The following is a 25,816-nucleotide window of genomic DNA, read 5'->3' as shown; positions in this document are numbered from 1 at the left end:
ATATCAATTATAATATTTCACAAAAAGGATTGTATACAAATGTATCACAACGTTGCTGCCACTTTACTTCATTATTTTAGGTGTGACGCTATTCTTCTCTGTGTGCTTCTTGTGTCATTTGTGTCATTTCAGTGTAATTTCATGCTTTTTGTTAATAGTGTTGTTGGTTGCCATATGGGTCGCCTCATATTTTTAAAAATAACAAGGTTTAGTAGTTACATATGAATTCCATTGTAGTGAATCTTCATCCTCAGAAATATTTCTGTGGCGACGCAGTAAACTATGAGTTAATTGAAATTTAAATGTAAAATTCAATTTAAAATATATTCAGTTTTTTAATTCGTTTAAGGAAAACGTTTCAGATTTCGTTCTTAGAAAATTTAAATAAAGTTTGTTTGTTGTTGTTAAATATTCGTGTTTTTATTGATTAGCAAAGTGTGGAGTCCTTTGTTAAAGTGGTGACCCCGACGTGATAAGAACACACGGTTAAGCTCACCAAAATTAGTTGAACAATATTTTTGCTAGCAACATTTTCAAGCAGCATGTCTTTGTCGACGGTTAACGAAGCCGCAGCGGTGCAGCGAAAGAGTGAGTTATCAGAAGGTAATCTGAGTCGCGTGTCCGTCAAGGTACCGCCATTTTGGCATGAACGACCAGAAATTTGGTTTGCGCAAATTGAGGCGCAGTTTGCAGTCGCCGCTATAACTAGCAACGTTACGAAATTCAACACTGTCGTCGCAGCGATCGAGTCCAGCGTCGTTGCTGATGTAGCCGATGCTGTTTTACACCCGCCTGCAACTGGTAAATACAGTTACTTGAAGAACCAGATTATAGAGCGGTTTGGTGAAAGTGAGCAACGCAAGATCCAGAGGCTCCTTTCTGTGATCGAATTAGGAGATCGTCGACCATCGCAGTTGTTGAATGAACTGACAGCACTAGCGAAGGATAAAGTTAGTACCGAATTCCTGAAGTCACTTTCGCTCCAACGTCTACCTCCGGAGGTACGTGCCATTTTACAAACATCAAGTGTTGACCTGGTAGAATTAGCTAAACTGGCCGATAGAATTTGTGAGGTGTCATCTAGTGGAAGCAGCGGTTCGAACGAGACAGCCATGTTGTGCCAGCGTTTGGATCAAATTGAGCAGCGGTTAAGCAGATTGGATTTTGGTGGACGTCAGCCGTCGAGAACGCGACAGTCCTCACGCAGAAAGAGCCGAACGCGATCGCAGTCCACAAATCACTCCGGTTGGTGCTGGTTTCATAGTAGGTTCTGGGAGCAAGCACGCAGATGTCGTCAGCCATGCCCGTATACATCTAATGCAAAGTCAAAAAATTAAGCATGTCGTAATCGACGTCGAGCCGATTGGAGGGCAATGTAATTATAGCTCGACTGACAATACGAGATCCGGCGACGTCAACCGCATTTCTTATCGACACCGAAGCGGATCTCTCTGTACTACCGAAAATATACGGTATCAAACGAGGTAAGTCAGTTACTTCATTATTACCCAGCTTGTTTGCTGCTAATGGCACGCCGATACGCGCATACGGCACCAAACGTTTGTCGTTATCCCTTGGTTTAAGGCGCGATTTCCCATGGACGTTAATGGTGGCGGATGTTAACTATCCGATAGTCGGTGCAGATTTCTTTAGGTATTATGATTTACTTGTTGACATGAAACGGAAACAGCTAGTGGACAACAAAACGTTATTAGTAGCGAGAGGCGCGACAGCAGTTGGGCAAGTGAACGGCATCCGAGCTAACTCTATTGCAGATGATTACAGTTCTTTGTTGAATGAATATCGTGATCTAGCCACATTGGGTGATAATTCTCGCACGTGTGACACTCAAGTTGAACATTTCATCGAGACTACTGGTGCTCCAGTTTTTGCCCGTCCATGACGTTTGTCTGGGATAAAATTAGAGGAAGCAAAGAAGGAGTTTGAATATTTGTTGCGAAAAGGCATTTGTCAGCCGTCAAAGAGTCCTTGGTCGAGCCCATTGCATATGGTTCGGAAGAGCGATGGCTCGTGGCGACCATGCGGTGACTATCGTATGTTGAATGCGCGAGCAAAGCCGGACCGGTACCCGATCCCTTTCCTGCACGACGTAACAACCATTCTCCATGGAAAAAACATGTTTTCTAAGGTTGATTTACAAAAGGCGTACCACCAGATTCCAATGGCGGAATGCGATATACCGAAAACGGCGATTGGGTAGTAATCGGGTTATTCGAGTTCCGTTTCATGACATTTGGCTTACGAAATGCAGTACAGACATTTCAACGGTTTATTAACGCAACCTTGGCTGGACTAGATTTTGTTTTCGCATACATCGATGACATATTGATTGCTTCAAAAGACGCCGCAGAACATCGAGTTCATCTCCAAACTGTTTTTGAGCGTATTCGTCAAGGTAGTCTGACAGTTAATTTTGCCAAGTGTGAATTTGGTTGCAGCGAGATCGAATTCTTCGGCGACTCTATCAGCGCACACGGTTTCAAGCCTCCCGAAAGCAAGGTAGCCGAAATTTGTGATTTTCCACTTCCATCAACGGTGAAGGAGCTACGGCGCTTCCTGGGGATGATTAACTTTTATCGACGGTTTCTTCGCAACGCCGTCAGCAGTCAGCGATGTCTGTTCAATCTCACTCCTGGGAACCGAAAAAACGATAATAGCAAGATTATCTGGAAGCCAGAAGACATTTCCGCATTCGAGACTTGCAAGGCGGATTTAGCACATGCTACAATTCTCAACTTCATGGCATCGGATTCTCAGCTGACGTTGACCACTGATGCGTCCGATACAGCAGTTGGTACTGTTTTGCAGCAGATTGTATAAGGCAAGTCGCAACCTTTGGCATTTTATTCGAAGGCGTTGAATACGGCGCAATTAAAATACAGCGCTTACGACAGAGAGCTTACTGCCATCGCTCAAGCTATATAGCATTTCAAGTACGCACTCGAAGGGCGCGATTTCACCATTCTGACTGATCATAAACCGCTCACGTTTGCGTTCAAGCAGAACAGCGAGAAGACTTCGCCACGCCGCGTTAGGCAGTTGGAATTCATAAGCCAATTCTCCACTGACATCCGTCATATATCTGGTACAGATAATTGCGTGGCCGATACACTTTCGCGTATTGCTCAAATTGAATTTGAGGCAACAGAAGTGGACTTGATAGCTAAGGCTCAAGTATCAGATGACGAGTTGCATGCATTACGTGAACATCAAGCCGACACATCTTTGAAGCTCGTTGCGTATAAGTTACCTATCTATAATACTGAGGTATTTTGCGACATTTCCAAAGGTGTTGTGCGACCGTTCGTTCCAGCCAGTTGTCGTAAGTTAGTGATGACAAAGCTACACAGCTTAGCGCATCCAGGCGTAAGAACTGATTCAAGCAGGTTTCGTCTGGCCAGGTTTAGCAAAGGACGCAGCCGAGTTTGTCAAGAATTGTATCGCATGCCAATTGTCCAAAGTTAACCGGTACACCAAGACACCTATAGGCTGTTTCGCAGGCGTAGATAAGCGTTTCCAACATGTGCATATGAACATCATCGGACACTACCATTGTCGCAGGGTAAAAGATACTGTGTGACGTGCATGGACCGTTTTTCACGGTGGCCCGTGGTGGTTCCGGTATCAAACATGACGACCGAAGTCATCGCCGGCGCGTTTGTCGAAGGATGGGTAGCACATTACGGCGTTCCTCACATTATCACCACAGATTTAGGACGTCAGTTTGAATCAACGATCTTCCGAGAGTTGTCCAGACTATTGGGTATCAAGCACATTCACACGACAGCATGTCACCTCAAGCGAATGGGATGGTTGAACGTATGCATAGGACGCTGAAAGCTGCTTTGCGTTGCCATAACTCTAATGACTGGACGCGCACTCTCCCATTGATTCTGCTGGGGTTGCGGACTACCCCAAAGAAAGATCTAGGCGTCAGTTCCACTGAAATGTTGTAGGGAAACCCGTTACGTGTTCCTGGACAGCTATTGTTACAGAAATGCCATAAACCAGGTGAAACCGATTTCGTTTCAATACTTCGTAAAGCATTGGCTCAGCTGAAGACAATCAACGGCAGCAGACATGGTGTAAAGGATTCTAACTTTTACAAATCAAGATAATAGACGTGTTCTTTTTGCGTGTTGTCACAAGACTGTTTTTATTAAATTTTATTTCTTAACTCTAACATCAATTCTTACAACTAACATCAATTCTTATGTATCGATTCTATTGGTTGATACTTACATTTACTTACGTCTAATTGGTTAACCCAAATTAGACGTACATAATAATTTACAAATATTATTTATTTACTTACTGGTCATTTATTCATATCTATTTCACAGTGACACAAATCTGGTAACCAACTGTATTGAGGACAAATCATATTGCATGCATAATCGCTTGCAATATGATCTGTGAAATACTTAACACAAATTCATGTGTTTAGCATGCCACTATCCAAATTGTCAAATTGCATATTGAAATAATTAAATATGCATACAAATATTTTGTCATAAAGAAATGACAAAATAGACGAGTCAAATTTCTGACTCATAAATTATTTTATATTTGACAATTAGGTTTTTCGGTCATGCTTGATATTTGAGAGTTTTGGGTTGGCATGACACATTAAATACCGCACACAACGTATTGTGTGTGGTCATGGTTAATATGCCACTACACCCTCACCCTTTAAGAAAAATTTTTATTTTTGAACAAAAGTTAAACAGAAAAATTTTTAAAAATATTATTTGTTTTATTTATTTATCTTTTTGAATTGACCATGACCTTAAATTACAAATTTGGCATAACATATGTATGTTAAGTAGCATATGTTTAGTTCTTAAATTTTAGGACTTAATAAATAAATCATACGCTTTATTTATGTAGATATATTTTGATATATTATAACATAGTAAGTATATATGTATATAGCATAATTATGTAATTCGTTATAATTATTTCATTAACATTATAAAATTTGTTAAAATATCTAATAGTTTTAAAGTTAATTTAAATTGTATATGTATTTAATAATAAGACAATATTGTAATGTTATACTTAAATTGTAAATTTTATTTTAATAAAAAAATATATATGTATATATTTTTACTTCATTTTCTTTTGAATAACTTCGTGTTATTTTTATGTAGAGTTTTCGTTTCATTTCCAACCTGGATATCAACATTACTGTTTTCTATTCTTGTAACTTTGTAGGGACCTGTATAAGGGCTTGTACTCTTTCTAGTTCTGTTTGTTTTTATTAGTACCTCATCTCCTACTTTTAAAATGATTGGATTGCTATTTTTTTTAGAAATATCCTTACGTCTAACTTTTGCGTCTATGCTTAACTTTCTCGCTCTATCAAGTGATAACCTTAATCTTGCTTTTAACTCATTGGCATAATTATCTAGATTAAATATTCCTTGACTATTGTTTAATTGTTCATTTGGTAATGCTGGTAGTTTACCAAATATTAGTTCGTGAGGTGTATAGTGTGTATCGACATGGGGCGTTGTGTTATACGCGAATGTATAATATGGTATCCACTTATCCCAGTCGTCATCTTGTGCAAAATTTAATAAATATTCGTTCAGGACGCGATGGTTTCTTTCTACTAAACCAACTGTCTCGTGGTGGTATGGTGTCGAAAAAACTTGTTTTATGCCCATTAGCTCTGTTACTTTCGTTATTAGTTCATTCAAGAATTCTGTGCCTCTATCGGACTTTAGAGTTTTGAATGAACCAAATTTTAATATTAATTGTTCTACCAGTGTTGTAGCTATTGTTTTAGCATCTTTGTTTACTATTGATTGTGCAATTATGAACCTGCTAAGTTCACATTGCATTGTTAATATGTACCTGTAACCGTTTGATGGTCTCAGGGGTCCGACTGTGTCAATTTGTATTCTTTCGAAAGCGGTATATGGGGTTGAAGTAATTTGAAGTTGTTCTTTGCTATGTTTAGTTTGTTTGTTTTTTTGACATTTTTCACATGTAGTGATGAATTTGTGCATCATTTGTTTCATTTTTCTCCAAGTATATTTCTGTTTCAATTTTATGAAAGTTTTTCGTACTCCTAGATGTCCGCTAATAGGATTATTATGAAATTCTTCAATTAATCTATATTTTGTCATGATGTCAGCTATGTTTACTGGTTTCTTGTATAATACTATTTTCAGTTTTTCTTTGTTTTTATTTTTTCGTTGCAACTCATTTATCATATCTTTGAATTCTTTTTTATCCATGGATGTAATTATAATATCTTCATCGCTAAGCGCTAGCATTGTTATTTTTATTCTTTCTAGTTCGGAAATCAGCTTCACCATAATCGAAATCGGCTTCGGAGGTATTTCGCGTAATTCCACTGTGACTTTTTTGTCATCGTATCTTATGAATTCATCTTTATCTTTACCTATAATTTTAAACTGCAGTGTTTTCATACCTCGAATATCACTAATAGAAGTGCAATCCCAACAATAGAGTTGATCAGGCTCAATTGGTTTTGCCTCTTTTTGTGTATTCATTTCGGTAGTTTTATTGGCAGAGCTACCAGTGGCTGCTGCGGCGCGCGCTTTACTTCTAGTCGTTATACATATTTTAGCTTTTTCTTTTACATGACATATCGTTTCTTCGTCTTCATCCGGATTATTCAATTTATGGCTGGACATCTTGTCTTCGGTTGTAGGTATTAAATTCCTTAAAATGTTACTGTCTATTCTAATTCTAGACAGGGCATCAGCATTAGTGTTAATCTTTCCTTTTTTATATATTATCTCAAAATCATAGTCTGCTAAATCGATCCGAATCCTTGTCATTTTTGAAGAAGGATTCTTGTGGACAAATAATGAAATCAAGGGTCTGTGGTCAGTAACAACGTAAAAGTGTTTGCCATACACGTATGGTCTGAAATAGTTTATTGCCCAATGTATTGCAAGTAGTTCCTTTTCAATGACTGGTTTATTTAAGTCATGTTTTTGTAAGGCTTTGCTTGCATAACAAATTGGCAAATCTGAACCAATGTTACCTTGAGATAGAACTGCACCAAGTGCATAGTCAGAAGCATCCGTTGTTATTATGAACGGTTTATTGAAATCTGGGTATTTCAATATTGGGGGACTCATTAAAATCGATTTGAGACTTTCGAATGCTATGTCGCACTCAGTATTCCATATAAATTTCTGATTCTTTCTCAATAGCATATTTAGAGGTTTCGCTATTGACGCAAAATCTTTGATAAAACGTCTGTAATAATTACAGAAAGCAATGTATCTCCTAACTTCATCTACATTTGTAGGTTTAGGATAACTTTGAATGACTTTGTATTTGGCTGGGTCTGTTTTAACGCCATGTTCAGTGATTAAATGTCCTAAATATGTAACTTCGTGTTTTAGAAAGTTGCATTTTTCAGGATTTAGTTTTAAATTATAATCACTTAGTCTTTTAAAGACTTTTTCTAGATTAATATTGTGGTGTTTTAGGCTGTTGCCGAAAACAATAATATCATCGACATACAAAAATGCTTCATTTTCAAGGCCTGTTAACGCTAGCGTTAGCATGCGTTGAAAACTATTTGAACTTATTTTAAGACCAAAAGGTAGTCTTTTAAATTCATAATGACCATTGATGGTTGAAAATGCAGTTTTTTGCCTTGATTCTTCATCTATTGGAATTTGATGGAATGAACTAGTCATATCCAAAGTTGAGAAGTATCTTGCTTTTCCAAGCAAATCAAGTATGTCTTCTAGACGTGTGAGAGGGAATTTGTCATTTACTATTTTGTTTTTTAGTTTTCTATAATCAATTACGAGTCTCCACTTCTTTTCGTCGTCCGATGATTTCTTTGGTACAAGTAAAATCGGTGAATTGTAGGGGCTTTTGGAAGGTTGTATGATATCATCGTCAAGTAGTTTTTGAACTTGCGATTTGATAACATCATTGTGACTTTGAGGTAATCTGTAATTTTTTATGTATGTTGGGACATCGTCTTCAGTAGAAATATGTTCCGTGTAAAAATTGTTGCAGGAGATTTGTTCTCCTTCCCTTAAAAATATGTGTTGGTATTTAGTTACTAATGACACTAGTAATTCATCATCACATTTGTTATGTTGAGTTCCTAGTTGTAGCTTGTTTAAAAGGTTTTGTAGACGCAGTTCGTCATGTTTATTAAAAGAGTTTTTATTAACTTTATAGTAATTATTTAGTGGGCGGGTTTCAAATTTTAGCATACTAAGGGTAACACTATGTTCATTCGTGTTTAGAATTCGAATGTGACAGTTTCCTCTGGCTGGAAGTATTGTATTTGCATTGAAAACACCTTTGTCAATTTCTTGAGAAATTAACAATGTATCTTCATCAAAATATAAGTCTATGGGGAGTATATGTTCTGACCTTGCTTGTAGAACAATTGGTTTACAACATATTGGCACTGTTATTTGCTGTCCTTTATTGGTAACTGTTAATGAAAAGGTATAATAGTCAATATTACATTTAAACTTTGTTAAGAAATCTCTACCGATGATGCCATCCACCTCAATTGGGAAGTCATTTTCTACTACCGAAAATTTGTGTTGTATTGTTATATCTTCAAATTCCATCTGAAGATTCGTGATGCCTAGGGAATTTCTGCAATCGTTGGTGATACCGAATAATACACATGTTTTACTTGAGTCGTAGGCTAAGTCAAATCTATTTTTAATTATTGACACATCTGCTCCTGTGTCGATTAATAATTTAATGTCAGTGTCAGCATCTTTGCATCGAATTTTTATGTGGTTGGATATGTTAGGATTAAATGTGTAGATGTTTTTTCTTATTTTACCAGAGGTGAATTCTACTGGTTTCCCTCTGGTGGATTGTAGTTTTCCTGCACTGCCATTAAACGAATATTTCTTTCATTGTAACCGTTGTATCTGTTACTGCTTCTAATGTTGTTATTACCTTGTCTCTGGATATTGATATTATTTTGATGATTTTGATTTCTTTGGGTATTAAGTCGATACGTGTTACTGTTGTTGTAACGTTGGTTTCTATGACCATTATTGTTATTATTATTATTGTTGTAATAACTTCTGTTATTTGAGTTATTACTAATATTGTTATAGTGGTTTCTTTGACCACTGTTATTATTTGAATTTCTGTTGTTAAAACGGGAATTGTTGTTATTTTGTCTACTATTATTTCTATTTATTCTATTGTTGTTATTGGGGTTATTACCTCGGTAATACAGCATCCGTTGATTCTGCTCAGGAAAAATTAAACTTTCTGCTATTTCCTTGCTTGTTGGAAAGTCTTTGGTTGCGCCATTTGTACTGCCTGCGAGTACGTAGCATTGAGGCCTTTTTTATATGCCAGTAATGCGTTCTCTTCGTTCGTGGCTAACATTCCTTCCGCTTGTGGAGAATTTACGTTGTAATTCCTCTTTAGTAAAGACGCCGTATTCAGATCAGATAATAGTTTGGCAATTCTATCACTATAATCTGTGATTGATTGGTTGTGGCCTTGTCTGGTTTCAGCTATCTTTTGTAGAAGCGTTGGCACTGTGTCCTTTGGTATATATGTAGACTTTAGTTTTTCTACCAATAGTTCCACTGAATTTGGAAAACCTATCGGTGAAACTCGTAACCTTACATTGTGGTGTAGTTTGCACTCCACAATGTGTTCTAAGAATTCCTGTTTATCCTCGTCTCTTATTTTTTTTGCATAAAACTGTAACCTCCTTAGAAAAGAATTTAAATCCTCTATCTTTCCTGTGAACGTAGGAAGGAGTTTCTCTACGCTCTCTATCACCGCGTCGTATGTCGTCATTCTATTCGTCGTACTATTGTTAAAGTCTAAAGGTGTATTAACTACTTGGTTAGTGGCTACTTCAGGTGTAGTCATTTTTACCAGATATTTTCTCGCTTGTATATATTTTTCAAAGAAAACTTCTTTTAAAACTGAAGCCTCTTCTAAGTTTTTAGTTATATGAATTGATTCAACACGATTCTTTAGATAGTCTAATCTATCTAACTTGATAGCTAAAGTGGGTTTCGTATACCCTCTAACACTAGCCTTTTTAGCGTTCTTTAAAGTAGTTTGTACCTCGCTTATATAAGTAGCGATATCTTCCATAAAAAAAAAGAAGTATATAAAATATTTTAAGTACGTTTATGGTCAAACGAATCAGTAAAGATCAAGGAAAGAGTGGAACACGTTTAAAGTAACGAAGTAATTATGAATGTTGGTAATGAAACTATACATATATATTAATTTTCAAGTTTCGAAGGAAAAACACAAATTATATTCTTCATAGAAAAAATAAAAAAATTTTGTATATATATATATTTTTTTTGTTTTTACATTGTATTTTTATATTTAATTTATTAAATGGTAATATATTTATTTTTAAATCGATATAATTATAATAATCATTTAGATGTAGTGAAAATATATTAATAGTTTATTGTATTGATAATAATTAATTTTGATAATAGTTATTGTGTTGACAATAGTTAATAATAATTATACATTTCATATATGCTGACTTTTTTTAATTAGCTTTATTATAAATGAGTATTGGGCTATCAGTCAGATTTTGTAATTTGGTTTTTTAATAAAAAATTTTTCTTATTATTTTACTTATTTAATATTTATTTCCGACGTTTCGGTTTTTTAAAACCATCATCAAGGAAAAAATTTTAAAACAACTGAATAGAATAAAATTTGTATATAAAAAATATTTTTGACAAATGTTTTAAATAATTACAACGGAGAATATACAATCAGTTTATCTTAAGAATGATTTTTCTAGCAATGCACAGTAAACAACAGAAATATTTTCTATATCTCGCCGCAAATTATATGTGGGTTTAGTCATTATATGTAAGGACTCTAGGGTAAGACGTCGAGACAAGGAAGGTTCAGTATCAATGACTTTCACTGAAGTAAAATCTGGGTAATGATTTACATCAAGAAAGTGTGAGACTAAAGCTGATTGTTTATCCGGATTAATTTGTTTTAGACTATTTTTATGTTGACTTATTCTTTTATGTAATTGATTTTTTGTTTGTTGAGAACTGTCGACCTAGTACAACAACTTAGAGCATTGAATAATCCAATGATCAACAAAATTGCACGTAAATTGCTAACAATCACTCAAAAAATAGCTAAATCTAGTGCATCTAAAATGTTTTTATCTAGTTGTCGTAATTATGGTTTCATCCCCAAATTTATCACAAATATCCACTATAATCATGGAGATTCAATATTAAACAAGAACTGCATTGAACAATTGGAAATTGTGAACTACAATTACCAAAGAAAATTACTAGATATTTTTATAAAAGACATGGCTTGCAGAGTTAAACAAAATATTAAATTTTTTACTAGAGAATTTAATACTCTAAAATATTTGCTAATTGATAACCAATATCTATTGAAACAATTTGGGATTGCTTTATTCAATAATAGAACTCAGTTAATAACACAACTCAATGAAAAAAAGCAATTCAAATTTGAAAAAATCAAGTCAGAATTCCTTAAGAAGAATAATTTAAAAATTGGTAAGAATTGGTTTTTCAATTTTACAGATATAAAATTTCCCAGTGAAATACAATGGTTATTGTCTCTGAGTAATAAGTTTTCCTTACCAATACATCAACATAATTTTCCACTTTTCCAAACTATTTGTGATATTGAAGATTGTATACGTTTAGTTTCTGATGAGAAAGAGCGAGATGTTATGAGAGCACGTATAACTAACATTTTAATGTCTAATAACATTAATAGAAATAATTTCCAATATTCAAGGAATAACAAAGACATCATAATTTCACAGTTCATCACTAAAACACATGATGATTGTATCCAATTCTTACGTAAAAATAAACATATTATCATCATCCGAGCTGATAAAGGAGGATCTACAGTTGCACTTAAACGCTCCGAATACGAAGAAAAAATGATAAGTATTCTTAACGACCAGTCTACTTATATTAAAGTTGAACGTAATCCTCTTAATAAACTAGAAACTGAATCTAATAACTTAATTCGACAGCTCTTTAATCTCAATGTTATTGATAAAGCACAATATCAACATATGACTAGACACAATGTGTCTATTCCCAGAATTTATGCATTACCGAAAGTACATAAATCTAACCGTCCACTGCGCCCAATTGTATCAACGATTGACAGCCCTTCATCTCAGCTTGCAATCTATTTGAACACCATATTGAGCAAAATTGTACATAAGAAATATGATATCACAAATAGTGTAGAAGCTCGAGAAAAATTAACTAACATTATTGTTGAAAATGATGAAGTTCTCGCTTCTTTTGATGTGATTTCACTTTTTCCAAGTATTCCAATGGATTTAGTGATTAGACTATTAGAAACCAAATGGCATCTTATCCAACAATATACAACCATGCCTCAATACCTTTTTTTAAAAATTATACATTTTGTACTAATTGATTCGACATATTTTTTGTTTAAAAGAGATATATACAAACAAATTAATGGATGTGCTATGGGCTCAAATATTTCACCTACCATCGCCAACATTGTTACAAATGAAATCTTTGATGTGACAATTCCCAAATTATCATTTAAACCTAGAATTGTTTTAAAATATGTTGACGATATTTTCACCATTGGGTCAAAAGATAAAATCCTTGAATTTCTACAATTATTAAATTCATTTCACAATCGCATACAATTCACTGTTGAACATGAATTTAATGGAAAACTTCCCTACCTAGATTTATTAATATCTAAGAAAAATAATCGAGAACTAGCAATTGACTGGTACCAGAAAGATGTATTCTCAGGTAAAATTCTTAACTATTTATCACACCACCCACGACAACAAAAAATGAATGTGATTTACAACCTTTTTTCCGCATATTTTCTATAAATGACAAAGAATTTTACGTTACTAACATTAATAAAGCTTTCAACATTTTGTCTGATAATAACTATCCTCGCAAAATTATTGTTAGTCAACTACATCGAGTACGTCAACATTTTCAACTTTCAAGAACTAATCACCATGAGCAGAGTATACAAATTCCTATGATTAGAAGATCGATGATATATATAAATGACCTATCAGTTAAAATTGCTAAGATTATCGAAAGGAAAGTAGACAATTTAAAAATATCCTTTAAACCATTTGCACAAATTCAAAAAACTATATATACCAAACTGAAAGATCGTATTGAAACGAACAACATTATTAATTGCATCTATGAAATTCCATGCACTGGAACTGATAATAATGGTCAAAAATGTGAACTCTGCTATATTGGCCAAACAAAAAATCAATTACATAAAAGAATAAGTCAACATAAAAATAGTCTAAAACAAATTAATCCGGATAAACAATCAGCTTTAGTCTCACACTTTCTTGATGTAAATCATTACCCAGATTTTACTTCAGTGAAAGTCATTGATACTGAACCTTCCTTGTTTCGACGTCTTACCCTAGAGTCCTTACATATAATGACTAAACCCACATATAATTTGCGGCGAGATATAGAAAATATTTCTGTTGTTTACTGTGCATTGCTAGAAAAATCATTCTTAAGATAAACTGATTGTATATTCTCCGTTGTAATTATTTTAAACATTTGTCAAAAATATTTTTTATATACAAATTTTATTCTATTCAGTTGTTTTAAAATTTTTTCCCTGATGATGGTTTTAAAAAACCGAAACGTCGGAAATAAATATTAAATAAGTAAAATAATAAGAAAAATTTTTTATTAAAAAACCAAATTACAAAATCTGACTGATAGCCCAATACTCATTTATAATAAAGCTAATAATTATACATTGCTAGTGTTTAAAGTTGTATGTACATGTTTATGTACATATTTTTTTATATAATTATTTATTCTATTCGCAATGTACAAAATAATAAATACTATTAATAATGTTATAATTACTACCTCGAATTTTCCGGTCGATGTTGTTGTATTTTGGTTCTTCAAGTTGTTCGTGACGTCCGTTTTCTGCTGTAGGTTGTTTTGAGTATTATACTCATCGCTCGAAAACCACCCCATCTTTTAAAACTGTTTCGGAATTGTTGAAGAGAAATTGTAAGTTGAATTATAAGTTGTAAGTTGAAATGCTGGATTTTTGTTATTATTATTGTCAAATTTTGATGAACATTTTATTGGTTTTGAATAATATTTCTAATGCATATTATTTATTTGAATAAAATTTCTGATGCACATAATTTGTTTTTTCTTTTAAATAATATTTCTAATGCATATTATTTGTTTGAATAAAATTTCTGATGCACATAATTTGTTTTTGAATACAGTTTTTTACTATTTATTTATTTTTTTTTTTTTTTTATGAACTTTTATGTGTTAAATAAGTCACATTAGCAATGTTTTGTTCCTTGCATTAGCAATGTTGATCTCTTAAGTACACTTTCAGTTTTATTGCTGAATATAAATCACTAAATCACTAAGGTATATGATTCAATTTTTAAGGTTTTAAGTTTTAAATTCACATTATAATTTAATTAATTTTTTCTCTTTAGTTTTTTTTTTTAGTTTGGTCCTTGCCTTTCACAATTTGGCAGGATAAAATTCACATTATAATTTAATTAAGTTTTTCTTTAGTTTTTTAGTTTGGTCCTTGCCTTTCACAATTTGGCAGGATCGCCATGTAAAGGATTCTAACTTTTACAAATCAAGATAATAGACGTGTTCTTTTTGCGTGTTGTCACAAGAATGTTTTTATTAAATTTTATTTCTTAACTCTAACATCAATTCTTACAACTAATTTCCAATAGAATCTTATGTATCGATTCTATTGGTTGATACTTACATTTACTTACGTCTAATTGGTTAACCCAAATTAGACGTACATAATAATTTACAAATATTATTTATTTACTTACTGGTCATTTATTCATATCTATTTCACAGTGACACACATCTGGTAACCAACTGTATTGAGGACAAATCATATTGCATGCATAATCGCTTGCAATATGATCTGTGAAATACTTAACACAAATTCATGTGTTTAGCATGCCACTATCCAAATTGTCAAATTGCATATTGAAATAATTAAATATGCATACAAATATTTTGTCATAAAGAAATGACAAAATAGACGAGTCAAATTTCTGACTCATAAATTATTTTATATTTGACAATTAGGTTTTTCGGTCATGCTTGATATTTGAGAGTTTTGGGTTGGCATGACACATTAAATACCGCACACAACGTATTGTGTGTGGTCATGGTTAATATGCCACTACAATGGACATCATCCAGTCTATGTTCCTAGCGATCTGCAAACCAGCAAGTTTATATTCGTGCGTGTCGATCGGGTGAGAGCTCCATTGGAACAGCCTTATGAAGGACCGTTTCAAGTACTGCAACGAGGTGAGAAAAATTTCGTAATTAACAGAAGAGGGAGCAGGTGCACCGTCGCATTAGACAGCAAGCAGTTTTCGCCATCGTCCGTAGTCAGTCATGAGCGGAAACAAGCATTCGAGAAGAAGGTTCCTAAACCGTGGGTCGATTCCTCAAAGGTTACGCGTTCTGGCCGAGCAGTGCATTTCCCAGCGAAGCTGTGTGACTACCGTGAGTAACAGTATTAACTTCTCTTCATGCGTAGCGCGCCGTCGCCCAAACTCCGTCGCTAGGAGGGGGGTACTGTAGCGACGCAGTAGACTATGAGTTAATTGAATTTTAAATGTAAAGTTCAATTTAAAATATATTCAATTTTTTAATTCGTTTAAGGAAAACGTTTCCGATTTCGCTCTTAGAAAATTTAAATAAAGTTTGTTTGTTGTTGTTAAATATTCGTGTTTTTATTGATTAGCAAAGTGTGGAGCCCTTTGTTAAACTTCCATATAATTGTCTTTTCTGTCATTCTTTTTCAATTCATAGATCAAAACATTATTACAAGCTAGTTAAAATACACACATTTTTTACTAAAAATTGCCCGTATGATTTGAATCTAATCCGGGTTTTATTTACCTAAAGCTAAAAACTAATACTAGATTCTGATTGTACAGGAAAGTTTCAATAATAATAAAATAAATGTATATTTTGGCAATTAAAAATCACCATTTAAAATTTAATTATGACGTCTGTTGCCATCAAAACCTATTTTATTGTAAAATGAAAACTAAAAGGAAAAATTAAGAAAAGGCCCTGGGGATTTTGTTTGTTTTTGATGAGAATAGTCTGTGGTCTACCACAATCATCTACAAACGAAAATCGCCAAATGCATGCAACTTTACCATAGTATTATGTTATTTTCCATCCAACTGTTGTTCCATAAACAGATTATGTACAATGATTATAAAAACCGAAGATGAAATATTGTACACAAATTTATTATAACAAATACAAATAGCAGGTAGGCGAACATTAAAATAGTGTAAAAAATTTAAAGCGAATAATTTATAAACAATCGTTTTACGAATGTGAAAAACTGCAACACTAAAATTTATTATATAAGTAAAAAAGTTAATTTTACCGATAAATGAGACATTTAGCAAGTAGTTGTCATAAAAATCTTTGCCATCGTAGTTTATCATTTCCGGACAAGCAAGGGTTTGGCTGCTACGATTCCATACGGATTTGTTTTGATGGTGTTTGGGAAGACGCATACTATCGTTAAGCTGATTTTTAACTGATGAGCACAAATCACTATGAAGTTTGTGTAGAGCATGCGCAAAAGCATAAACAGCATCTATAACGAACTGTGTTTTTGATTCCTGTTCATAACTATTAAAATAGAAAAAAAATGTAAAAATCATAGTGAACCATAGCTGTAAGTAAACTATTTAAAATTAGTTTAAATAGTTTTACTTTCTATATATAAATTTTAAATTATTTTAAAATAATTACCCATATTTTTCTGATAATTTATAACCTTCCATACACACTGGCTTTTCGTTTTGCAGTGCTTTGTCAAATGATTGCGGAAATTTGTCGAGATTATTTGAGTTATTAGCTGAAGGTGTTGCAGTTTTTCTCAAAGCACAGTTAAATATTTCTTCCCAGTATTCACGAAACCATGGGTTACGTTGATTTGTGTATGGTGTCAATTTATGCATATAATTATCGAAATCTTCTATTAGTTCTGATTGCAATTCAACAGTTATGGATCCTTCAGCAATATCTTCTAATCCATCGAGTAATTTCTGCTGTTTACCCCAGCCATCACTAGCAATCCAGTGAAATGGACGAGTTAGATTTGCTCGTTTAGCTGCCATTAGTATACTGCGAGCATCTTCTGCTCTTGTGAATAATACTACTCCTCGCGCATTCGGCTTCTTTTGAAGCTTATATAAAATGGCGTCAAATACTTTTTCATCTGCATTACTAGGTACTTTTTCTGCAACTGCAATGCAAACATTTCTTTCAGAAGCTTCTTTGTGAAATGCCTCAATTCCATATTCACCATATGAACCTTCTGAATGCACCGTTGAAATATACGACCAATTAAAGCATTTAATTATATCCACAAGTGCAACCGATTGAAAAGTGTCTGGAGGAACAGTACGTGCAAACAAATCAAATCGAGTTTTATCAGATAAAGTCTTTGCGGTGGATGCGGGCGATATTTGGGGTATATGAAACAGCCGTAATAAATTTGCTACTTGCATTGATACTGAACTGTATGACCCCCCAATAACTCCAAATACTGGACCCGATGAAGCGTTTTTACGCATTCGTGGAGTACTTTCATCAGGACACTCAAATGCCGATGTATCTAAATTGTTTAAAGACGCCCTCACAAATTGTAATGACTGATTAAGTGCATAAGTATCTCGTGAACAAGTGTCTAATATATGTACGCCGATAGTGATACCAGGTAGCAGACTGGTATCATTATTTACCCGATCAACGGCATATAACATTGCTTCCAATCGATGAACTCCACGGTTATATATTTTACGACCACATGGTGCTCCTTCTCCTTTCTCATGTATTGGAAATAATCCACCTAGAATAATATCACCGGAAAAGCTTACCGAAATCGTTTCTTGCCCATATGCATTTAAAACTTGTTCTTCATTTACAACTCGCTTAAAATATGGATTTAGTCGAACATACTCGTTTTCATAGCTAAATAGAGTATCTGTGCTATAATTGTCTTTATTTAACTGGCTTGTATTTTCTATTAATTTTGCAAAGTCGATATCTATTTCCGATGCAATAACAAAAAAGTTTAGCAATAAAAAATCAAGGCAACGGCTCATACATGTAAACCACCACATGATAAAAAATTGTTATAACCAAGTGTATTAATAACTTGCACAGTCTTTTTCCTTATGTGGAAGACATTCGGATGAATTTATGGCATCATCTGAAAACTAATAAAATAAATGGTTAGATCAGAAAAAAATGAATGCTAATGAAATTAATTACATAAATTGATCATAACAGTTGCGAAAGGTATCTTAAAAGATTACTTTGATATCCTCAAAATTACTATAAGTACATACTAAATAATTACTAAAATCTTACATTACTAAATTTTTTGAAACGTATTAACTGTCATTTTTTCTCAATGAATCACTGTTGAGATTGTTCCCAAAATTAATAAATCTCTTACGAACGTTTTTCGAATTGTGTGAAGTTTATGGTCAACATAATCAAACATAAGATTTAGATCCGAAGATCTTGGACTTCCCCATAATACCACATGAAATATTTTTTTTAAATATTTGCATTTCAAGATGCATGAAATTATGGCATACAAAACTCGCAGACATGGTTTGAGAACAAAACCCAATTTATCATAGAAAAGTTCTCTTCGATGTTGAAGTGCATTGAAACCTACACAATAATCCCGAAACATAAATACATTCAAGAAATTTACAATTTGGTGATATTTATTTTTGGTTAAAAAATTCAATGACTATGTTTCTCAAGGAGCGGGGCGCAATAGATATGTGTGTAGGAAATAATGTGTTTATTATTATGTTTGTATTATTATTTATTAAATGTTTAATTAATATCGGTAAAACAGAATAGGATCTTTAAAATATGAAAAATATCTTTTGACACGCGAGGCTGCACTTCGACACCAACCACCAACAAGAGGTCAAATCCAGCACCTTTTTGGGTGACGTAATGATGTCTTTTATTTCTTGAGCAGAAGCTGGAGGTTTGCTTATTTTTTGTCTAGTTTTATATTAGCTGATATATGCTCTTCAGCATTTTCTATCGTAAAAGTACTTTTAAGATATTCCGAAAACACCACTGCCTTATGCTGATTGCTTTTTGCTCAATTATTTTCAAGCTTTAATGGTGAGAAGTGTGTCAGTGGTCGTCTGAGGTTTTTTGTTGTGAATTCTTTTCGCACGATAAATTGGCCAGAAATGTTTTAAATGAATTGTGTTTAAGATGTCTATCCTTTGATTCAACCTTTTACAGAGTTTATTGAGCAGAGACTTGTCCCCAAGAGATCTGGTCATAATTGCTTGATTGCATTGGGATAGTTGCAACCAGTAGTAACCTGCATTATAACGGGAGTACTATTCCAACAAACTTTATTTTATTTGCTGTAAATTTTTCTATATCGCTATTTAGTTGGTATTCATATTCTATGACCATAGCAGGCTTTGTCATTAATTGATTCGCAAGTGTTTTATAAAGCTTCCAGTCTGTGAACTTATTACCCAGAAAATACGGATTTTCTTTTTTTAGTATAGAACTGTACATATTTAAAAACATTGGGGAATGATCCGAGCACAGATCAGCTTCATCCTTAATTTCCATAAAGCCTTTAAAAACTTTTCTTGAAATAAAAAGTTAATAAGATCAAGTATCTTACTTGGATCTGTGGACCAGATTGTTGAATAGCTTTTAAAAATTCCGAACCCTTGTAATGAACCTTTTCTGGTGGTTCGTTTAGAGCTGGGATAACTCAGTCTTGTCCAAGGTCCTCACAAGAAATTTGTTTTCTCTTTTACCCTGTCACTGCCGTTGAATTCTGAAGGACTGAATTGGAGGTAAACTAAACCGTTCTAAACAGCTGAACCCCTCTCGATACTCGACACGATATAATACAATCACACGTGACTGTTAAAGCTACGTGTGTTGTATTACAGGCCGTAGACAACACGCCCTTCCCTGTACACTGTTAAAGCGTCCAGGGGTCGGAGACGTTAGGTTACTGTTAAAAGCCACCTACAGTTTCCGACACTATGGTATAGACACTCGTAACTGTTAAATCTACGTGTGTTATACTCCGTGCGACCTAGGTTCAGTAACTGTTAAAGCCCTGAATCTTGCTCACCTTTTCAACCCTTAGTTCAATCCTTCTTATCCACTTAACCACTCGCCGCATATGAGTATTAACCTGTAACTGTGTGAATTAACGGTCAAACACCTTTGCACATGAAATATTGTGAACCAACAAAAATTATAATCAATGTATTTAATTTTGAATGATATTTCTTCTAAATAAGTAATTTTTCGACAGTGTCCAATGGTATTTGTTTTCTTTGGTATTTTTTTATTTCTTAAAAAAAATCTCTTTATTACAATATACTTTCATCTAATTTACAAACGATATTTTAAGTTCTGTATTATTGACATTTAAATTCTCTTGTAAAATTAATTTATTTTAATGTTTGCATTCAAGAAGTTTTCTTTTAACAATCTTATATTCAATGTATTTAATTTAACAGTTTGTAAAAAAAATATTTAAGTTTTCTTTTATATTTAAAACTAGAATTTTTTTTTCAAAATGTTTATTTAAGTGACAGTGAAAAATTATTTTAAAATTAATTTAAAATTATTTCATATTCAATAAAGTTCCAGCAACATAAATATTCAAAACGATAGTTCACGGTGTGTATAATATTCTTTCAATATATTAGTTTACACCACATCAAATTTTATTTCATATAATTTCAGAGTTTGTCCAGTTACGTTGTTGGTGGCAGAGGATTGCGGTGAGTTGGATTGTTAATGTTTTTATCACTACTTAACAAATTTTATTTTTTTTTAATACAGGAATCTTCGAGTTAATCAATTCAAGTGAGTAATGCCTGTTGAGTATTATGTGACTATACCCACGACGCACAGTGTGACAAAACACAAAATTAGGCGGTCATAATTCGATATTTTCGGAACCAGTAGAGATATTGATATGAAATTTTCCTAAAATATAGTTTTTGAGTTGATCTTTCTTTTAAATCTAATTTGAGCCCAATCGGCCTACCGGAACTACTCGAAATTTTTGCCCAAACATGGGGATTTTACCGTGGTCCCAAGATTACTTAAAAACTATGATAGGTAGAAAGCTGAATTTTGGTGTCCAGAAAACTTACGTTATTATCTAGATTTTAACATCTTTTTAAGGTTTTCCGCCCACTGCCACACCCACCCCCCATACAAAATTTTCATATTAAATCATTTATTATCGTTAAAAATACTTTTTGCACTTATTGGACTACATATATATGTGACTTATATAGCAACACAACTTTATGCAAAAAATGGGCGTGATCCGCCTATTAGTTCCTAAGTTATTTGCAGTTTATGCAACTTTAGCGAAATTATGATTTCGTAAAAATTTAACCAACTTTAAACCCTTATAGCTTTTTTACTATTTACTCAAAAATGATCATTTTTAATTTTTTTTAAAGCTTACGATATTGTTATTCATTATGTGTAAAAAAATTTCAATTTTAATTATCAATAAAATTTTATTAGCGAAATTGCACAAAAAGTCAGCATTTTTTTCATGGCCATTTTCACTTCTATCGGCGATACCCAAAAAATGTATCCGAGTTTTTTCATGAAATTTTTCCTATTAATAGCCAAATAGTTACACTTTACAATAAAACAAAAATTGGCCTGCGCACTTTATGTTTTACACCTATTTCAGGCCTCAGAATCCAGCGAAAAATTACGAAAAATATTAACTTCAATAAACCCCATTTATTTCAACAACAAATTCAATGAGTAATAACAAAAAGACATTTATAATTTTATAAATATTTAATTTATTTATATTTTAAATTTCAACTAAATCGGTTGAAGAATAACGAAGTTATAACACATTATGTTCAGACGCCTGACCGGAAGTATGATCACAGCATTTAACCTTGAATGTACAGTTATTTAATTTTACACAAGCAAGTAATGCGTATTTGAAATATAATGAACATATATTAACTGTCATTTTTTCTCAATGAATCACTGTTGAGATTGTTCCCAAAATTAATAAATCTCTTACGAACGTTTTTCGAATTGTGTGAAGTTTATGGTCAACATAATCAAACATAAGATTTAGATCCGAAGATCTTGGACTTCCACATAATACCACATGAAATATTTTTTTTAAATATTTGCATTTCAAGATGCATGAAATTATGGCATACAAAACTCGCAGACATGGTTTGAGAACAAAACCCAATTTATCATAGAAAAGTTCTCTTCGATGTTGAAGTGCATTGAAACCTACACAATAATCCCGAAACATAAATACATTCAAGAAATTTACAATTTGGTGATATTTATTTTTGGTTAAAAAATTCAATGACTATGTTTCTCAAGGAGCGGGGCGCAATAGATATGTGTGTAGGAAATAATGTGTTTATTATTATGTTTGTATTATTATTTATTAAATGTTTAATTAATATCGGTAAAACAGAATAGGATCTTTAAAATATGAAAAATATCTTTTGACACGCGAGGCTGCACTTCGACACCAACCACCAACAAGAGGTCAAATCCAGCACCTTTTTGGGTGACGTAATGATGTCTTTTATTTCTTGAGCAGAAGCTGGAGGTTTGCTTATTTTTTGTCTAGTTTTATATTAGCTGATATATGCTCTTCAGCATTTTCTATCGTAAAAGTACTTTTAAGATATTCCGAAAACACCACTGCCTTATGCTGATTGCTTTTTGCTCAATTATTTTCAAGCTTTAATGGTGAGAAGTGTGTCAGTGGTCGTCTGAGGTTTTTTGTTGTGAATTCTTTTCGCACGATAAATTGGCCAGAAATGTTTTAAATGAATTGTGTTTAAGATGTCTATCCTTTGATTCAACCTTTTACAGAGTTTATTGAGCAGAGACTTGTCCCCAAGAGATCTGGTCATAATTGCTTGATTGCATTGGGATAGTTGCAACCAGTAGTAACCTGCATTATAACGGGAGTACTATTCCAACAAACTTTATTTTATTTGCTGTAAATTTTTCTATATCGCTATTTAGTTGGTATTCATATTCTATGACCATAGCAGGCTTTGTCATTAATTGATTCGCAAGTGTTTTATAAAGCTTCCAGTCTGTGAACTTATTACCCAGAAAATACGGATTTTCTTTTTTTAGTATAGAACTGTACATATTTAAAAACATTGGGGAATGATCCGAGCACAGATCAGCTTCATCCTTAATTTCCATAAAGCCTTTAAAAACTTTTCTTGAAATAAAAAGTTAATAAGATCAAGTATCTTACTTGGATCTGTGGACCAGATTGTTGAATAGCTTTTAAAAATTCCGAACCCTTGTAATGAACCTTTTCTGGTGGTTCGTTTAGAGCTGGGATAACTCAGTCTTGTCCAAGGTCCTCACAAGAAATTTGTTTTATCTTTTACCCTGTCACTGCCGTTGAATTCTGAAGGACTGAATTGGAGGTAAACTAAACCGTTCTAAACAGCTGAACCCCTCTCGATACTCGACACGATATAATACAATCACACGTGACTGTTAAAGCTACGTGTGTTGTATTACAGGCCGTAGACAACACGCCCTTCCCTGTACACTGTTAAAGCGTCCAGGGGTCGGAGACGTTAGGTTACTGTTAAAAGCCACCTACAGTTTCCGACACTATGGTATAGACACTCGTAACTGTTAAATCTACGTGTGTTATACTCCGTGCGACCTAGGTTCAGTAACTGTTAAAGCCCTGAATCTTGCTCACCTTTTCAACCCTTAGTTCAATCCTTCTTATCCACTTAACCACTCGCCGCATATGAGTATTAACCTGTAACTGTGTGAATTAACGGTCAAACACCTTTGCACATGAAATATTGTGAACCAACAAAAATTATAATCAATGTATTTAATTTTGAATGATATTTCTTCTAAATAAGTAATTTTTCGACAGTGTCCAATGGTATTTGTTTTCTTTGGTATTTTTTTATTTCTTAAAAAAAATCTCTTTATTACAATATACTTTCATCTAATTTACAAACGATATTTTAAGTTCTGTATTATTGACATTTAAATTCTCTTGTAAAATTAATTTATTTTAATGTTTGCATTCAAGAAGTTTTCTTTTAACAATCTTATATTCAATGTATTTAATTTAACAGTTTGTAAAAAAAATATTTAAGTTTTCTTTTATATTTAAAACTAGAATTTTTTTTTCAAAATGTTTATTTAAGTGACAGTGAAAAATTATTTTAAAATTAATTTAAAATTATTTCATATTCAATAAAGTTCCAGCAACATAAATATTCAAAACGATAGTTCACGGTGTGTATAATATTCTTTCAATATATTAGTTTACACCACATCAAATTTTATTTCATATAATTTCAGAGTTTGTCCAGTTACGTTGTTGGTGGCAGAGGATTGCGGTGAGTTGGATTGTTAATGTTTTTATCACTACTTAACAAATTTTATTTTTTTTTAATACAGGAATCTTCGAGTTAATCAATTCAAGTGAGTAATGCCTGTTGAGTATTATGTGACTATACCCACGACGCACAGTGTGACAAAACACAAAATTAGGCGGTCATAATTCGATATTTTCGGAACCAGTAGAGATATTGATATGAAATTTTCCTAAAATATAGTTTTTGAGTTGATCTTTCTTTTAAATCTAATTTGAGCCCAATCGGCCTACCGGAACTACTCGAAATTTTTGCCCAAACATGGGGATTTTACCGTGGTCCCAAGATTACTTAAAAACTATGATAGGTAGAAAGCTGAATTTTGGTGTCCAGAAAACTTACGTTATTATCTAGATTCTAACATCTTTTTAAGGTTTTCCGCCCACTGCCACACCCACCCCCCATACAAAATTTTCATATTAAATCATTTATTATCGTTAAAAATACTTTTTGCACTTATTGAACTACATATATATGTGACTTATATAGCAACACAACTTTATGCAAAAAATGGGCGTGATCCGCCTATTAGTTCCTAAGTTATTTGCAGTTTATGCAACTTTAGCGAAATTATGATTTCGTAAAAATTTAACCAACTTTAAACCCTTATAGCTTTTTTACTATTTACTCAAAAATGATCATTTTTAATTTTTTTTAAAGCTTGCGATATTGTTATTCATTATGTGTAAAAAAATTTCAATTTTAATTATCAATAAAATTTTATTAGCGAAATTGCACAAAAAGTCAGCATTTTTTTCATGGCCATTTTCACTTCTATCGGCGATACCCAAAAAATGTATCCGAGTTTTTTCATGAAATTTTTCCTATTAATAGCCAAATAGTTACACTTTACAATAAAACAAAAATTGGCCTGCGCACTTTATGTTTTACACCTATTTCAGGCCTCAGAATCCAGCGAAAAATTACGAAAAATATTAACTTCAATAAACCCCATTTATTTCAACAACAAATTCAATGAGTAATAACAAAAAGACATTTATAATTTTATAAATATTTAATTTATTTATATTTTAAATTTCAACTAAATCGGTTGAAGAATAACGAAGTTATAACACATTATGTTCAGACGCCTGACCGGAAGTATGATCACAGCATTTAACCTTGAATGTACAGTTATTTAATTTTACACAAGCAAGTAATGCGTATTTGAAATATAATGAACAT

The 25,816-nt window shown here is 32.9% G+C and overlaps 3 protein-coding genes and 2 long non-coding RNA genes across 5 annotated transcripts; 4 read left to right on the top strand and 1 right to left on the bottom strand.

Annotated features, from left to right (window-relative positions):
* The first annotated feature begins 542 nt into the window (after window positions 1–542).
* LOC119675344 lies at window positions 543–1,337 on the top strand. Its single transcript, XM_038086540.1, has one exon. The coding sequence runs from the start codon at window positions 543–545 to the stop codon at window positions 1,335–1,337; it is 795 nt and encodes a 264-aa protein (XP_037942468.1).
* A 10,013-nt stretch (window positions 1,338–11,350) lies between these two features.
* LOC119675342 lies at window positions 11,351–12,919 on the top strand. The gene has a single exon (XM_038086533.1). The coding sequence runs from the start codon at window positions 11,351–11,353 to the stop codon at window positions 12,917–12,919; it is 1,569 nt and encodes a 522-aa protein (XP_037942461.1).
* Window positions 12,920–16,291: 3,372 nt separating this feature from the next.
* On the bottom strand, window positions 16,292–18,358 carry LOC119675340 (metabotropic glutamate receptor-like). The gene is made up of 2 exons (XM_038086532.1): window positions 16,893–18,358; window positions 16,292–16,769 (listed from the first exon to the last, which is right to left on the bottom strand). Exons 1-2 carry the CDS (start codon window positions 18,266–18,268, stop codon window positions 16,292–16,294), a joined length of 1,854 nt encoding a protein of 617 aa, XP_037942460.1. The 5' UTR covers window positions 18,269–18,358.
* A 2,451-nt stretch (window positions 18,359–20,809) lies between these two features.
* LOC119686474 lies at window positions 20,810–21,108 on the top strand. Its single transcript, XR_005252933.1, has 3 exons — window positions 20,810–20,852; window positions 20,919–20,956; window positions 21,018–21,108. It is a non-coding gene; the product is annotated as an uncharacterized LOC119686474 (long non-coding RNA).
* Window positions 21,109–24,448: 3,340 nt separating this feature from the next.
* LOC119686473 lies at window positions 24,449–24,747 on the top strand. Its single transcript, XR_005252932.1, has 3 exons — window positions 24,449–24,491; window positions 24,558–24,595; window positions 24,657–24,747. It is a non-coding gene; the product is annotated as an uncharacterized LOC119686473 (long non-coding RNA).
* Window positions 24,748–25,816: the final 1,069 nt, after the last annotated feature.

This window comes from Teleopsis dalmanni, chromosome 2 (assembly GCF_002237135.1).
Source record: "Teleopsis dalmanni isolate 2A chromosome 2, ASM223713v2, whole genome shotgun sequence".
Taxonomy (NCBI): domain Eukaryota; kingdom Metazoa; phylum Arthropoda; class Insecta; order Diptera; family Diopsidae; genus Teleopsis; species Teleopsis dalmanni.
The sequence above is the reverse complement of the archived record's forward strand: the minus strand, read 5'-3'. Positions and strand labels throughout refer to the sequence as shown.